Below are 18,589 nucleotides of genomic sequence, written 5' to 3' on the forward strand. Positions count from 1 at the left end.
AGTCATAATCAACACTTGGTCAACTGAGCATTTTTATCCGCTTTGATCCCTTTTGCTAATTAAGTGAAGGTGAGGAACCAGATTTAATTAAAAGTGAAGTTGAACACTTAACTTCTTTTGTGATTATGAGTGAAAGTAAGAAACTTGAATACAGTATTCAAGGTCATGAAATTCTCAATAATTTTATCTTTGAATTTGTGTTTTAGAAGTGAAGTCTGATGGGAAAAGAAGCATGTGTGTTGGGGGCTTGGACCCTAGTGCACGTGTGGTCCCTCCAGCTCCCTGGCTTAAGTTCTCAGCCACCTGCTTCCAGCCCTCTGGGCCTCTGCCTGGCCTCCAGCTCCACCTCCCTGTCCCTGTCCCATTGCTGCTTCCCTCTACCTGGTATGGTGATTGGGTGTGTCAGCAAGGGAGGACTGTGTTCCACCTTTACACTTCTCCCCCAATAGGATATGGAGGCAGGCAAGGAGATGGTCAGGGTGGAGCAGGTGCCCTGCTGCATCTGGGGTGGGGCAAAGAGGAGGCCATCCCTGACCAGGCTGGTGGCACCCTGGCTTGTTTGGAGGGTGATTCAGTGGGGGCCTCTTGCTGACCTCTAATCCAGGTACCAATTGCATCCTGCTGCATGGAGGTTGCAATATCTTGGGGGGTTTCTTGTCTACCATCAACTGGGATGCTGGACTGTGGGAAGGGGAGATTGACTTCCTCACTCCCTGCTGGCGCCTCACAATTTATATTATGTGGGACACTCCCCAAATTATGTAGTTGGCCCTTTCTCCTCAATCTCTTGCCTTATTTTGTATATAATAAATGCATAGACTGAACTTTGTTAAATAAGAATTCAGCAGATATGTCTGTCATAACCATAGTGCAAGCCCCCTTTGTTAGAACTTGAAAACAAATAGCATAAAGATAAAGCATGAAATGATAATGACTTAAAATTTGATTAAGACTTGTGTATTATACTCATGGTTATTAAAGTCAAGAAAGGAGAGAGAGATCAAAGTGGCAGATTAGGAGGATGCTGGGCTCACCTCCCCTCATCCAAACAACAGCTCTTGTTGAAATCAACCTGGGGACAAGCAGAACAGCTCTTCTGCAACCAAGGCTGTAAAGAAAGATCCACATGGAGTCTGGTAGGAAGGGAGAAGCGATGTGGTCAGGATCTACACCCTTAGCAGGGACACAGGAGAGGAGGGGACATCACAGGCTCAGGGATCCTCCCTGGGGAGTGAGGGATTCCAGCCCCACATTGGACACCCCAGCCCTGGGATACAACACCGGGAAGACAAGCCCCTTAGCTGGTTTGAAACCCAGTGGGGCTTACCGAAGGGCTGTAAGAAACTGGGCCTCTGCTCTTGAAGAGCACACAGACTTGCTTGCTCCCAGTCAAAGTGTGGAGGCAGCACACTGAAAACTGCCAGGGGCTCTGGCCAGCTAGCCAGGACTGCTGCATCACCACCCACCCATCCTTCACCTGGCTCCTGCTCTAGCCCCTCGTGCTCCAGCACTGCTCTCCACTAAGGCAGAGGATGCCACTAACTACGAGAGTGTGCACACTTGGAGGGAACAGAGCTGGCTTGGATCCCAGCCCTGCCTCTGACCAGGGCATAGGCAGCCATTGCCAGCATGTGTGTCCCTGGGCACTCTTGGGAGGGAGCAAGCTCAGCTCAGTAGTGTGATACCAACCCCTCCAGCCACAACCCAGCCTCTAGCCAAGCAAGCACATCAGGGATAAAGTGAAATCAGAAAAAAAGTACAGCCTCAAGCACTCAGGCCCTGAATCTATACCCCAAACCAAGGCTGAGACTGCCATCACACCTGGAAGAAACCCAACTTCCTCAGGGCTCCTGCTGCAGCCCCTGTGTCTCTGACCCCACCCTTGACAGGGTGGTGATGGCCACTGAGCCGAGGAGAAGCTCCAGGTGGCACCTGGCTCTGGCTCTAGCCCCTCCAACTCTGCCCCTACCTCCCACCTAGGTGGTAGCTGCCAGCACACACTGGGAGAAGACGTGGCCTATGCTAATGTCAGACCCAGCTCTCCCACCAAGGCAACTGGGCACACAAAGACTTCATAGGGGCACTCCCACACAAGGACAGAGTAGGTAACTGTTTCCCCTAATTTTATAGTGACAGAGAAAGTCAAACAAAATGAGAAGACAGAGAAGACTATGTTTCAAAAGAAATAAGAAAAAAAACCTGAAAGGAAAATCTTAATGAACTAGAGGTAAATAATTTACCTGATAAAGAGTTCAAAGCAATAGTAATGAAAATGCTAACTGAACTTGGGGGAAAAAAGAGTACATGAACACGGTGAGAATGTTAACAAAGAACTAGAAAATATTTGTTTAAAAAACAGACAGAACTGAAGAATATAATAACTGAAATGAAAAATACAGTAGAGGGAATTAACAGCAGATTAAGTGATACAAACAGAAGAGCATACTAGTGACCTGGGAGATGGAATAATGGAAATCACCCAATCAAAACAGCAAAAAGAAAAATAGATATTAAGAAATGAGACTTGTTTAAGGGACCTCTAGGACAACATGTATACTAACGCTCACATAATATGGGTCCCAGAAGGAGAAGAGAGAGAGAAAGGGGTAGAAAATATATTTGATGAAATTACGGCTGAAAACTTCCTGATGCTGAAGAAGGAAACATATTCAGGTACAGGAAGCACAGAGAGTCCCAAACAAGATGAACACAAAGAGACCCCCAACAAGACCTATCATAATTAAAATGGCAAAAGTTAAAGATAAAGAGAGGATTCTAAAGGCAGCAAGAGGAGAGACCTTCAAGATGGCGGAGGAGTAAGATGTGGAGATCACCTTCCTCCCCACAAATACATCAGAAATACATCTACATGAGGAACAACTCCTAGAGAACACCTACTGAACGCTGGCAGAAGACCTCAGACTTCCCCAAAGGCAAGAAACTCCCCACGAACCTGGGTAGGGCAAACGAAAAAGAAAAACAGAGACAAAAGAATAGGGATGGGACCTGCACTTCTGGGAGGGAGCTGTGAAGGAGGAAAAGTTTCCACACACTAGGAAGCCCCTTTACTGGCGGAGACTGGGGGTGGCAGGGGGGAAGCTTCGGAGCCATGGAGGAGAGCACAGCAACAGGGGTGCAGAGGACAAAGCGGAGAGATTCCTGCAGAGAGGATCGGTGCCGACCAGCACTCACCAGCCTGAGACGCTTGTCTGCTCACCTGCCAGGGTGGGTGGGGGCTGGGAGCTTAGGCTCCAGCTTTGGAGGTCAGATCCCAGGGAGAGGACTGGGGTTGGCTGCATGAACACAGCCTGAAGGGGACTAGTGTGCCACAGCTAGCTGGGAGGGAGTCCGGGAAAATGTCTGGACCTGCCTGAGAGGCAAGAGACCATTGTTTTGGGGGTGCACGAGGAGAGGGGATTAAGAACACCACCTAAACAAGCTCCAGAGATGGGTGTGAGCTGCGGCTACCAGCGCAGACATCAGAGATGGGCATGAAATGCTAAGGCTGCTGCTGCAGCCACCAAGAAGCCTGTGTGCAAGCACAGGTCACTACCCACACCTCCCCTCCCAGGAAACTGCAGCCCACCACTGCCAGGGTCCAGTGATCCAGGGACAACTTCCCCGGGAGAATACACGGTGCGCCTCAAGCTGTTGCAACATCATGCTGGCCTCTGCTGCCACAGGCTCGCCCTCCATTTCATACCCATCCCTACCCCCTGGCCTGAGTGAGCCAGAGCCCCCTAATCAGCTGCTACTTTAACCCTGTCCTGTGTGGGAGAGAACAGACACCCTCAGGCGACCTATACGCAGAGGCAGGGCCAAATCCAAAGCCGAACCCCGAGAGCTGTGCGAACAAAGAGGAGAAGGGGAAATTTCTCCCGGCAGCCTCAGGAGCAGTGGATTAAATCTCCACAACCAACTTGATATACTCTGCATCACTGGAATACCTGAATAGACAAGAAATAATCCCAAATTTGAGGCAGTGGACTTTAAGAGCAACTGTAGACTTGGGGTTTGCTTCTGTATCTAATTTGTTTCTGGTTTTATGTTTATCTTAATTTAGTATTTAGAATTTATTATCATGGGTAGATTTGTTTATTGATTTGGTGGCTCTCTTCCTTTTTGTTTTCTTTTTTTTATATGTAGTTTTTTTTCCTTTTTCTCGTTTTGTGAGTGTGTATGTGTGTGCTTCTTTGTGTGATTTTGTCTGTATAGCTTTGCTTTTACATTTGTCCTAGGGTTCTGTCAGTCCGTTTTTTTTTTTTTTCTTTTTAATTTTTTGTATAGTTTTTAGCACTTGTTATCATTGGTGGATTTGTTTTTTGGTTTGGTTGCTCTCTTCTTTCTTTCTTTCTTTTTTTCTTGTTTTATTACTTTTCATTTTTTAAATTATTAATAAATTTTTATTTTAATAACTGTATTTTATTTATTTTTCTTTCTTTCTTTCTATTTTTCTCCCTTTTCTTCTGAGCCGTGGGGCTGACAGGATCTTGTTGCTCCAGCCGGGTGTCAGGCCTGTGCCTCTGAGGTGGGAGAGCCAAGTTCAGGACATTGGTCCACCACAGGCCTCCCAGCTCCACATAATATCAAACAGCGAAAGCTCTCCCAAAGATCTCCATGTAAGTGCTAAGACCCATCTCCACTCAAGAACCCGCAAGCTACAGTGCGGGACACCCTATGCCAAACAACTAGCAAGAAGGGAACACAACCCCACCCATTAGCAGAGAGGCTGCCTAAAATCATAATAAGGTCACAGACACCCCAAAACACACCACTGGACGTGGTCCTGCCCACCAGAAAGACAAGATTCAGCCTCATCCACCAGAATACAGGCACCAGGCCCCTTCACCAGGAAGCCTACACAACCCACTAAATGAAACTTAGCCACTGGTGGCAGACGGCAAAAACAACAGGAACTACGAATGTACAGCCTGCGAAAAGGAGACCCCAAACACAGTAAGAAAAACAAAATGAGAAGACAGAGAAACACACAACAGATGAAGGAGCAAGGTAAAAACCCACCAGACCAAACAAATGAAGAGGAAATAGGCAGTCTACCTGAAAAAGAATTCAGAGTAATGATGGTAAAGATGATCTAAAATCTTGGAAGTAGAATGGAGAAAATACAGGAAACATTTAACAAGGACCTAGAAGAACTAAAGAGCAAACAAACAATGATGAAGAACACAATAAATGAAATTAAAATTTTTCTAGAAGGAGTCAATAGCAGAATAACTGAGGCAAAAGAATGGATAAGTGACCTAGAAGATAAAATAGTGGAAATAACTACCGCAAAGCAGAATAAAGAAAAAAGAATGAAAAGAATTGAGCAAACTATCAAAAATTAAATACAGGGCTTCCCTGGTGGCGCAGTGGTTGGGAATCTGCCTGCCAGTGCAGGGGACACGGGCTCGAGCCCTGGTCTGGGAAGATCCCACATGCCACGGAGCGACTAAGCCCGTGAGCCACAACCACTGAGCCTGCGCGTCTGGAGCCTGTGCTCCGCAACAAGAGAGGCTACGACAGTGAGAGGCCCGCACACCGCGATGAAGAGTGGCCCCTGCTTGCCGCAACTAGAGAAAGCCCTCGCACAGAAACGAAGACCCAACACAGCCAAAAAATAAATATAAATAAATTTATTTAAAAAAATTAAATACAAAGAAAAAATATTAAAAGCAGCAAGGGAAAAACAACAAATAACATGCAAGGGAATCCACATAAGGTTAACAGCTGATCTTTGAGCAGAAACTCTGCAAGCCAGAAGGGACTGGCAGGACATATTTGAAGTGATGAAAGGGAAAAACCTACAACCAAGATTACTCTACCCAGCAAGGATCTCATGCAAATTTGATGGAGAAATTAACACCTTTACAGACAAGCAAAAGCTGAGAGAATTCAGCACCACCAAACTGGCTTTACAACTTTAGCTTTACAAATGTTAAAGGTACTTCTCTAGGCGGGAAACACAAGAGAAGGAAGAGGCCTACAATAACAAACACAAAATAATTAACAAAATGGTAATAGGAACATACATATAGAAAACTACATAAGTGTAAATGGATTAAATGCTCCAACCAAAAGACATAGACTGGCTGAATGCATACAAAAAGAAGACCCGTATATATGCTGTCTACAAGAGACCCACTTCAGACCTAGGGACACATACAGACTGAAAGTGAGGGGATGGAAAAAGATATTCCATGCAAATGGAAATCAAAAGAAAACTGGAGTAGCAATTCTCATATCAGACAAAATAGGTTTTAAAATAAAGTTTATTACCAGAGACAAAGAAGGATACTACATAACGATCAAGGGATCAATCCAAGAAGAAGATATAACAATTATAAATATATATGCACCCAACATAGGAGCACCTCAATACATAAGGCAAATGCTAACAGCCATAAAAGGGGAAATCGACAGACACACAATCATAGTAGGGGACTTTAACACCCCATTTTCACCAGTGGACAGATCATCCAAAATAAAAATAAATAAGAAAACACAAGCTTTAAATGATACATTAAACAAGAAGGACTTAATTGATGTTTATAGGACATTACATACAAAAATAACACAAAACACTTTCTTCTCAAGTGCTCAGGGAACATTCTCCAGGATAGATCATATCTTGGGTCACAAATCAAGCCTTTGTAAATTAAGAAAATTGAAATTGTGTCAAGTATCTATTCCAACCACAACGCTATGAGACTAGATATCAATTGCAGGAAAAAATCTATAAAATACAAACACATGGAGGCTAAACAATTCACTACTAAATAACCAATAAATCACTGAAGAAATCAAAGAGGAAATTGAGAGATACCTAGAAACAAATGACAGAGAAAACACGATGACCCAAAACCTATGGGATGCAGCAAAAGCAATTCTAAGAGGGAAGTTTATAGCAATACGATCCTACCTCAAGAAACAAGAAACCTCTCAAATAAACAACCTAACCTTACTCCTAAAGCAATAAGAAGAACAAAAAACCACCAAAGTTAGCAGAAGGAAAGAAATCATAAATATCAGATCAGAAATAAATAAAAAATAAATGAAGGAAACAATAGCAAAGATCAATAAAACTAAAAGCTGGTTCTTTGAGAAGATAAACAAAATTGATAAACCATTATCCAGACTCATCAAGAAGAAAATGGAGAAGACTCAAATCAATAGAATTAGAAATGAAAAAGGAGAAGTAACAACTGACACTGCAGAAATACAAAGGGTCATGAGAGATTACTACAAGCAACTATATGTCAATGAAATGGACAACCTGGAAGAAATGGACAAACTCTTAGGAAAGCACAGCCTCTGAGACTGAACCAGGAAGAAATTGAAAATATAAACAGACCAATTACATACCCTGAACTTGAGACTGTGATTAAAAATCTTCCAACAAACAAAAGCCAGATGGCTTCACAGGCAATTTCTATCAAACATTTAGAGAAGACCTAACACCTATCCTTCTCAAACTCTTCCATAATATAGAAGAGGGAGGAGCACTCCCAAACTCATTCTATGAGGCCACCATCATCCTGATACCTAAATCAGACAAAGATGTCACGAAGAAAGAAAACTACAGGCCAGTATCACTGATGAACATAGATGCAGAAATCCTCAACAAAATACTAGCAAACAGAATCCAACAGCACATTAAAAGGAGCATACACCATGATCAAGTGGGATTTATCCCAGGAACGCAAGAATTCTCCAATATATGCAAATCAATCAATGTGATAAACCATATTAACAAATTGAAGGATTAAAAACCATATTATCATCTCAATAGATGCAGAAAAGCTCTTGACAAAATTCAACACCCATTTATGATAAAAACCCTCCAGAGAGCAGGCATAGAGGGAACTTACCTCAAAATAATAAAGGCCATATATGACAAACCCACAGACAATATCGTTCTCAATGGTGAATAACTGAAACCATATCCTCTAAGATCAGGAAAAAGACAAGGCTGTCCACTCTCACCACTATTATTCAACATAGTTTCGGACGTTTTAGCCACAGCAATCAGAGAAGAAAAAGAAATAAAAGGAATCCAAATCGAAAAGAAGTAAAGCTGTCACTGTTTGCAGATGACGTGATACTATACATAGAGAATCCTAAAGATGCTACCAGAAAACAACTAGAGCTAATCAATGAATTTGGTAAAGTAGCAGGATACAAAATTAATGCACAGAAATCTTTTGCATTCCTATTCACTAATGATGAAAAATCTGAAAGAGAAGTTAAGGAAACACTCCCATTTACCATTGCAACAAAAAGAATAAAATACCTAGGTATAAACCTACCTCCGGAGACAAAAGTCCTGTATGCGGAAAACTATAAGACACTGATGGAAGAAATTAAAGATGATACAAATAGATGGAGAGATATACCATGTTCTTGGATTGGAAGAATCAATATTATGAAAATGACTATACTACCCAAAGCAATCTACGGATTCAGTGCAATCCCTATCAAACTACCAATGACATTTTTCACAGAACTAGAACAAAAGATTTCACAATTTGTATGGAAAAACAAAAGACCCTGAATAGCGAAAGCAATCTTGAGAAAGAAAAATGGAGCTGGAGGAATCAGTCTCCCAGACTTCAGACTATACTACAAACCTACAGTAATCAAGACATTATGATACTGACACAAAAACAGAAATATAGATCAATGGAACAGGATAGAAAGCCCAGAGATAAACCCACGCACATATGGTCACCTTATCTTTGATAAAGGAGGCAAGAGTATACAATGGAGAAAAGACAGGCTCTTCAATAAGTGCTGCTGGGAAAACTGGACAGCTCCATGTAAAAGAATGAAATTAGAACACTTCCTAACACCATACACAAAAATAAACTCAAAATGGATTAAAAACCTTAATGTCAGGCCAGACACTTTAAAACTCTTAGAGGAAAGCATAGGCAGAACACTCTATGACATAAATCACAGCAAGATCCTCTTTGACCCACCTCCTAGAGAAATGGAAATAAAAACAAAAATAAACTAATGGGACCTAATGAAACTTCAAAGCTTTTGCACAGCAAAGGCAACAATAAACAAGACGAAAAGACAACCCTCAGAATGGGAGAAAATATTTGCAAATGAAGCAACTGACAGGGATTAATCTCCAAAATATACAAGCAGCTCATGCAGCTCAATATCAAAAAACAAAAAACCCAATCCAAAAATAGGCAGAAGACCTAAATAGACATTTCTCTGAAGAAGATATACAGATTGCCAACAAACACATGAAAGAATGCTCAACATCACTAATCATTAGAGAAATGCAAATCGAAACTACAATGATGTTTCACCTCACACCAGTCTGAATGGCCATCATCAAAAAATCTACAAATAATAAATGCTGGAGAGGGTGTGGAGAAAAGGGAACCCTCTTGCACTGTTGGTGGGAATGTAAATTGATACAGCCACTATGGAGAACAGTATGGAGGTTCCTTAAAAAACTAAAAATAGAACTACCATACAACCCAGCAATCCCTCTCCTGTGCATATACCCTGAGAAAACCATAATTCATAAAGAGTCATGTACCACAATGTTCATTGCAGCTCTATTTACAATAGCCAGGACATGGAAGCAACTTAAGTGTGTCCATCGACAGATGAATGGATAAAGAAGATGTGGCACATATATACAATGGAATATTACTCAGCCATAAAAAGACACGAAATTGAGTTATTTTTAGTGAGGTGGATGGACCTAGAGTATGTCATGCAGAGTGGAGTAAGTTAGAGAGAGAAAAAAAATACCATATACTAACACATATATATGGAATATTAAAAAAAATGGTTTTGAAGATCCTAGGGGCAGGACACGAATAAAGATGCAGACGTAAAGAATGGACTTGAGGACATGGGGAGGGGGAAGTGTAAGCTGGGATGAAATGAGAGAGTGACATGGACATAGATACACTACCAAATGTAAAATAGATAGCTACTGGGAAGCAGCCATATAGCACAGGGATTTCAGCTCAGTGCTTTGTGAACACCTAGAGGGGTGGGTTATGGAGTGTGGGGGGAAGGAGACGCAAGAGGGAGGAGATATGGGGATATATGTATATGTATATGTATAGCTGATTCACTTTGTTATAAAGCAGAAACTAACACACCGTTGTAAAGCAATTATACTCCAATAAAGATGTTTTTAAAAAGAATAAAAAGAAAAAAATAAAATAAAATAAAGGCAGCAAGAGAAAAACAGTCAGTTACAGGGAACTTCCATAAGGCTTTCAGCTGATTTTTCTGCAGAAACATTGCGGGCCAGAAGGGAGTGGTATGATACATTTAACGTACTGAAAGGAAAAAAACAAAACAAAAGCAAAAACCCTACCCCTACCACCTAGGATACCAGCAGGGTTATCATTAGATTGTCTCTAAAATCAGGTACAAGACAAGGATGCCCACTCTCACCATTTCTATTTAACATAGTACTGGAATTCCTAAGCACAGCAATCAGACAAGAAAAAGAAATAAAAGGCATCCAAATTGGAAGGGAAAAAGTAAAATTGTCACTATTTGCAGATGGCATGATACTATATATATAAAACCCTAAGTTCTCCACCAAAAAACTATTAGAACTACTAAGTGATTCAGTAAATCAGGATACAACATTATTATATGGAAATCTGTTATTTTTTAAACAACATATAATAATGAATTCTCAGAAAGGGAATGCAAGAAAATAATGCCGTTTATGGTTGCTTCAAAAAGAATAAAATATATAGGAATTATCTCAGCCATAAAAAAGAACGAAATTTCGCCATTTGCAACTACATGGATGGACTTAAAGGGTATCATGCTAATTGAGCTAAGTCAGACAGAGAAAGACAAATACTGTATGTTATCACATATATTAATCTAAAAAGTAAAACAAATGAATGAATATAACAAAATAGGACAGACTCACAGATACAGTGAACAAACCAGTGGGTAGAGGGGTTGGGGGAGAGGCAAGATAGGGGAAGGGGATTAAGAAGTACACTACTAAGTATGAAATAGATACAAGGATATATTGTACAGCACAGGGACTATAGCCAATATTTTATAATAAATTTAAATGGAATACAGTCTATAAAAATATTCAATCACTATGTTGTATACCTGAAACTAACATTGTAAATCATCTACAATTTAAAATAAAAGAAAAATAAAATAAATAAATAAATGCAAAGAAAACTCAAGGACGAATAATTAGAAAAATAACAAGTTAGAGTGTTATTTTCACTTCTGTTATTAATAGTAATTGTGAGTAATAATTCTTAAATCTTGCCTGGAGACATTAGTATAGTTGAAAGTTGTATTAACTTTGGGTTGCTAAGTCAAATACAAGATGTGAAAATTAGATCTTTTCGTCAAAGTCCAAATAAGTTAAATTTTATTGAGAAGTACACATAACTTCATTGAAATTAGAGCTTTTGAATAAAAAAGATAGACAAATATTTTAGTGAGTGCCAGAATGTTTTAAATTATGCTAACCAGTGATCTTGATAATTGGTTCCACAAGCATCTAGAATAGCCTTCTCTTAGTGTTTAGCTGTGACAGAAACAATGTTCCCTTTAGCAGGCTGATTGATATTTTCTACCGCCAAAATTCGAGAAAATTTTAGCATGTGATGTGTCAAATTATCTACTGTTAAAAATTATGAAACACACCTTAAACCTCTAAGTAACTGGGTCGAATTTTATTTTTATGACATCATGCTTTGTAAGACTCTCACTAATCAAAGTTGTTGACATTGCCCCTATACAGCTGGAAAAGGCCAAAAAGTTGTTATTCCATCCCCAAGAATCCTGCCTTCCTTTTGGTGCATCAGGTGTGATCATCAGGGCCTATATTATTGAGATCATTCTTTGTTTAACTGGCCAATGAGTTGGAGTTTATTTTAGAAAATAACCAGTTACACAAGGAGACGCAGACCCCACCTGCCCATCCTGAGACTGGGAGCAGCTTCCTGTGCAGCCTGTAACCCTTGCCCACCAGCCTAGCTGCAAAGAGAACAGTGCTGCTCCCTCTCCTCCCCAAACTTTCCAAATGCCTTTTGAGAGGTCTTCGATGCAAAGCTATGCTTGATGTCCACCTTGCCCAGGTTCTCTTAGGTGCAAACATCATGGGGGATACATAGCAGAATTTAAACTTGGCCCTTCACACCCCATGGCCTGGTCCCGATTTTGACCAGAGGGCTGTAATTAGGTTATCTTCCCTTAGATGCCTCACTCCTGATGCAGAAACCCGCCCAGATATTGTAGAAGTCAGCTCCATGATATCAGATGTCATGATGAAGTATGTAGATAACTTATCCACATCCCAGCTGGCCTTGGAGAAGAAGCTGGAACGGGAACGGAGACGCACACAGAGGTATTTTATGGAAGCCAACCGGAACACAGTCATGTGTCAGCACGAGCCGGCTCTGCTCTCTCAAGTAAGTGGAAATCTTTCAATCTCTTCAGGATGCATTCTGATGGACTGTCTGAGGCTGTTCTTGCTTGTGTTGAGGAAAATTCATCTTAAGTTAGAAAAATATTAATTGCTACTGTAATATTTCACTATTATAGAGTTACATATTTGCATCCATTTTGATATCTTATAGTTAAAATTAAGTCAATATAATTGATGTTCCGAAGAACTAACCCATAATTTGTTGTATATTACAAAACCAGAGGTATCAAAAAGATATTTTAGAAATTCATTAAGTTTGTAATATGATCTTTGTATAAGTAGCAGTGACTGCTTATATTCAATTTATTCAACAATCTTGGAAATATAGATGAAAATATTATATGTCAGTTTAAAAAAGGAAATAATATTTGCCTTAAAATTTTTTTCTTATTAGTCTGTGTAATTGATTTCATTACTGTTTTTGGTGGTAATAATTTTTCCATGGTACAAATCAGAATATGTGCTTTTATTTTTCTTGACATTAACCTTTAAATTATTTTGATATTTAAGTTTATTTCTGAGTATACTTGAAAAAGGGATGCCAAAGCCACAGATTTCCGCAAGTGCATATGATGGTGCCTGTGACGCCCTTGTTCTATTTTCTCTCTGCCTTTGTTGTATCATGACCCATGACTTATCCTTCACTCACGCTCTGGGTTCCCTGAAAGCAGGGATTTAGTAAGGGGCCCTTCACCCCATAAATGTTCTTTTTTAACCCTCCTGGGGATGGGCCCAGCACAATAGGGTCACAAAGCCCATCCTTGATCAGGATACCTGGTCATTAAATTCCTTTCCAGGATCTGCCTTAGCTGGGAAAATTATATAAGAATTAGTCTCCAAGAAGAGCCAGTTTTGATTTCTTGAATAACAGCATTTCCAGCAAACTTTTTTTTTTTTTTTTTAGAAGGAAAGCAATACTATTTGGTGGGTTTATCTTGCCATACTTGGAATCTGGAAGTTAAAGATTCAATCAATATAATTTTGGTGGGTTTTAAAAAATTTTATTTCATTTTTTATGTTTTTAGTACAGTCATACCTTTTATTTCACTTTTCTTTTTTTTTTTAATTATTTATTTATTTATGGCTGTGTTGGGTCTTAGTTTCTGTGTGAGGGCTTTCTCCACTTGCGGCAAGTGGGGGCCACTCTTCATCGTGGTGCACGGGCTTCTCACTATCGTGGCCTTTCTTGTTGCGGAGCACGGGCTCCAGACACGCAGGCTCAGTAATTGTGGCTCACGGGCCTAGTTGCTTCACGGCATGTGGGATCTTCCCAGACCAGGGCTCGAACCCGTGTCCCCTGCATTGGCAGGCAGATTCTCAACCACTGAGCCACCAGGGAAGCCCCCTCACTTTTGTTTTTTTTTTTTTTTAATTGAGGTATAGTTGATTTACAATACTATATTACTTTCAGGTATATAACATAGTGGTTCATAATTTTTCCATTTATACTCCATTTAAAGTTTTTATAAAATATTAGCTATATTCCCAGTTCTGTACATAGCATCCTTATATCTTACTTATTTTATACCTAATAGTTTGTATCTCCTAATTCCCTACCCTTATCTTGCCCCTCCTCCTTCCATCTCCCCACTGGAAACCACTAGTTTGTTCTCTATATATGTGAGTCTATTTGTTTTATTATATTCATTTGTTTGTTTTATTTTTTTGAGATTCCACATACAAGTAATATAATACAGTATTTGTTTTTCTCTGTCTGACTTATTTCACTAAACATAATACCCTCCAGGTCCATCCATTTGGTTGCAAACAGCAAAATTTCATTCTTTTTTATGGCTGAGTGGTGTTCTACTGCATATATATGTACCACATCTTCTTTATAGTATTCTGCTTATGTTTTCTTCTAGGAGTTTTATTGCTTCCAGTCTTACATTTAGGTCTTTAATCCATTTTGAGGTTATTTTTCTATATGCTGTGAGAAAATGTTTTAATTTCATTCCTTTAAATGTAGCTGTCCAGTATTCCTAGCACCACTTATTGAAGAGACTGTCTTTTCCCCATTGTATATTTTTGCCTTCTTTGTCATAGATTAATAGACCAGAAGTGCATGGGTTTATTCCAGGCTCTCTATTCTGACCTGTTGATTTATGTATCCATTTTTGTGCCAATACCATACTGTATTGATGACTGTAGCTTTGTAATATAGTCTGAAGGGAGTATGATACCTCCAGCTCTGAGGTTTTTCTCAAGATTGCTTTGGCTATTTAAGAACTTTTGTGTTTCCATACACACTTTAGAATTTTTTTTCTACTTCTATGAAAAATGCCACTGGTATTTTGATAGGGGTTGCATTGAATCTGTACATTGCCTTAGGTAGTATGATCATTTTTACAATGTTAATTCTTCCAATCCATGGACACAGTATCTCTTGTCATCTTTTTTGTCCTCTTCAGTTTTTTTCATCAGTGTCTTAGAGTTTTCCAATGCTTTAATGTCTTAAACTTGTCCAGTTTTCCAACTCCAATTAAGGAGTTTTGACCTCCTTTATTAGATTTATTCCTAGGTATTTTTTTTTTGATGGATGGTAAATGGAATTGTTTTCCTAATTTCTCTTTCTGCTAGTTTGTTCTTAATGTGTAGAAATGTAACAGATTTCTGTATATTAATTTTGTATCCTGAAACTTTACAGAATTCATTGATGAGTTATAGTAGTTTTTTGGTGCTGCCTTTAAGATTTTCTATGTTTAGTACCATGTCATCTACAAATAGAGACAGTTTTACTTCTTTCTTTTCAATTTGGATTCCATTTGCTTCTTTTTCTTGTCTGATTTCTATGGCTAGGACTTCCAATATTATGTTGAAAAAAAGGGGCAAGAATGGGCATCCTTGTCTTTTTCCTGATCTTAAAGGAAATGCTTTTAGCTCTTCACTGTTTAGTAGGCTGTTAGCTGTGGGTTTATCATATATGGCCTTTATTATGATGAGGTATGTTCCCTCTATACCCAGTTTGTGGAGAGTTTATAAGTGTAAGTGGATGTTGAATTTTGTCAAAACCTTTTTCTGCATCTATTAAGATGATCATATGATTTTTATTCTTCAATTTCTTTTTTTTTTTTTTAATAAATTTTATTTATTTATTTATTTTTGGCTGTGTTGGGCCTTCGTTTCTGTGCGAGGGCTTTCTCCAGTTGCGGCGAGCGGGGGCCACTCTTCATCGCGGTGCGCAGGCCTCTCACTATCGCGGCCTCTCTTGTTGTGGAGCACAGGCTCCAGACGCGCAGGCTCAGTAGTTGTGGCTCACGGGCCCAGTTGCTCGGCAGCACGTGGGATCCTCCCAGACCAGGGCTCGAACCCGTGTCCCCTGCATTGGCAGGCAGATTCTCAACCACTGCACCACCAGGGAAGCCCCTCTTTTTTTTTAAAGTAGAGTTGATTTACAGTGTTGTGATAGTTTCTGGTGTACAGCAGGGTGATTCAGTTTTTCTATATATATGTTATTCTTTATCAGACTCTATTCCATTATAGGTTATTATAAGATATTGAATATAGTTCCCTGTTCCATAGAGTAGGTCCTGGTTGTTTTTCTACTTTATATATAATAGTGTGTATTTGTTAATCCCAAACTCCTAATTTATCCCTCCTCTTTTCCCCTTTGGTAACCATAAGTTTGTTTTCTGTGTCTGTGAGTCTGTTTCTGTTTTGTAAATAAGTTCGTTTGTGTCACTTTTTTTAGATTCCACATATAAGTGATATCGTGATATTTGTCTTTCTCTGACTTCACTTAGTATGATAATCTCTAGGTTCATTCACGTTGCTGCAAATTACATTATTTTACTCTTTTTTATGTCTGGGTAATATTTCATTGTATACATATGTACCATATCTTTTTTATCCATTCATCTGTTGATGGATATTTAGGTTGCTTCCATGTTTTGGCTATTGTAAATAGTGCTGCTATGAACATTGGGGTGCATGTATCTTTTCAAATTAGAGTTTTCTTTGGATATATGCCCAGGAGTGGGATTGCTGGATCATATGGCAACTCTATTTTTAGTGTTCTGAGGAACATCCATACTGTTCTCTGTAGTAGCTGCACAAATTTACATTCCTACCAACAGTGTAGGACAATTCCCTTTTCTCCACACCCTCTCCAGCACTTATTATTTATAGATTTTTTGATGATGATCATTCAGACTGGTGTGAAGTGATATCTCATTGTAGTTTTGATTTGCATTTCTCTAATAATTAGCAATATTGAGCATCTTTTCATGTGCCTTTTGGCCATCTCTATGCCTTTTTTAGAGAAATGTCAATTTAGATCTTCTGTCCATTTTTTGATTGGGTTGTTTGTTTTTTGGATATTGAGTTGTATGAGCTGTTTGTGTATTTTGGAGATTATTCCCTTGTCGGTCGCATCATTTGCAAATATTTTCCCAGTCTGTAGGTTGTCTTTTTGTTTTGTTTCCTTTGATTAGGTCCCATTTCTTTATTTTTGCTTTTATTTCTTTTGATTTAGGAGACAGATCCAAAAAAATATTGCTACAATTAATGTCAAAGAGTATTCTGCCTATGTTATCTTCTGGGAGTTTTATGGTGTCATGTCTTATAGTTAACCCTTTAAGCCATTTTGAGTTTATTTTTGTGTATGGTTTGAGGATGTGTTCTAAGTTCATTTATTTACATGCAGCTATTCAGCTTTCCCACCACCACTTCCTGAAGAGACTGTCTTTTCTCCATTGTATTTTCTTGGCTCCTTTGTCAAAGATTAATTGACCATAGGTGTGTGGGTTTATTTCTGAGCTCTCTCTTCTATTGCATTGATCTATATGTCTCTTTTTGTGCCAATACCATGCAGTTTTGATTGCTGTAGCTTTGTAGTATTGTCTGAAGTCTGTGAGGGTTACGCCTCTAGCTCTCTTCTTTTTTCCTCAGGATTACTTTGGCAATTCTGGATCTTTCTGTGGTTCCATTAAATTTTAGGATTATTTGTTCTAGTTCATTGAAAAATGTCATGGGTAATTTGATAGGGCTTGTATTAAATCTGTAGATTGCTTTGGGTAGTATGGCCATTTTAATAATATTAATTCTTTCATTCCAGGATCATGGGACATCTTTCTATTTCTTCTAATCATCTTCAATTTCCTTTAAAAATATTTTATAGTTTTCGGGATATAAGTCTTTCACCTCCTTGGTCAGGTTTATGCCTAAGTACTATTTCGTTTGTTTGGTGCAATTTTATTTTATTTTATTTATTTATTTTTTAACATCTTTATTGGAGTATAATTGCTTTACAATGGTGTGTTAGTTTCTGCTTTATAACAAAGTGAATCAGTTATATATATATATACATATGTTCCCATATTTCTTCCTTCTTACATCTCCCTCCCTCCCACCCTCCCTATCCCACCCCTCTAGGTGGTCACAAAGCACCGAGCTGATCTCCCTGTGCTATGTGGCTGCTTCCCACTAGCTATCTATTTTACGTTTGGTAGTGTATATATGTCCATGCCACTCTCTCACTTTGTCACAACTTACCCTTCCCCCTCCCCATATCCTCAAGTCCATTCACTAGTAGGTCTGTGTCTTTATTCCCGTCTTACCACTAGGTTCTCCATGACCTTTTTTTTTTTTCCTTAGATTCCATATATATGTGTTAGAATACGGTATTTGTTTTTCTCTTTCTGACTTACTTCACTCTGTATGACACACTCTAACCCCATCCACCTCACTACAAATAACTCCATTTCGTTTCTTTTTATGACTGAGTAATATTCCATTGTATATATGTGCCACATCTTTTTTATCCATTCATCCAATGATGGACACTTAAGTTGCTTCCATGTCCTGGCTATTGTAAATAGAGCTGCAATGAACATTTTGGTACATGACTCTTTTTGAATTATGGTTTTCTCAGGGTTTATGCCCAGTAGTGGGATTGCTGGGTCGTAAGGTAGTTCTATTTTTAGTTTTTTAAGGAACCTCCATACTGTTCTCCATAGTGGCTGTATCAATTTACATTCCCACCAATAGTGCAAGAGGGTTCCCTTTTCTCCACACCCTCTCCAGCATTTATTGTTTGCAGATTTTCTGATGATGGCCAATCTGACCGGTGTGAGGTGATACCTCAATGTAGTTTTGATTTGCATTTCTCTAATGATTAGTGAT

General features: G+C 39.2%; 1 protein-coding gene across 12 annotated transcripts in view; it reads left to right on the forward strand.

Annotated features, from left to right (window-relative positions):
- The window catches only part of NEK10 (NIMA related kinase 10), a 325,496-nt gene that overhangs the window by 186,901 nt on the left and 120,006 nt on the right, over positions 1-18,589 (forward strand). For all 12 annotated transcript variants that reach the window (XR_014232504.1, XR_014232505.1, XM_082346463.1 and 9 more), the window contains one exon: positions 12,236-12,449. Coding sequence is in view for 10 of the 12 variants with exons in the window: in XM_082346463.1 (XP_082202589.1) it covers positions 12,236-12,449 (214 nt within the window). In the remaining 2 variants the exon portion in view is untranslated. The remainder of the gene's footprint in view (positions 1-12,235; positions 12,450-18,589) is intronic.

Source organism: Balaenoptera borealis (assembly GCF_965194805.1).
Source record: "Balaenoptera borealis genome assembly, chromosome: 12".
NCBI classification, from domain to species: Eukaryota; Metazoa; Chordata; class Mammalia; order Artiodactyla; family Balaenopteridae; genus Balaenoptera; species Balaenoptera borealis.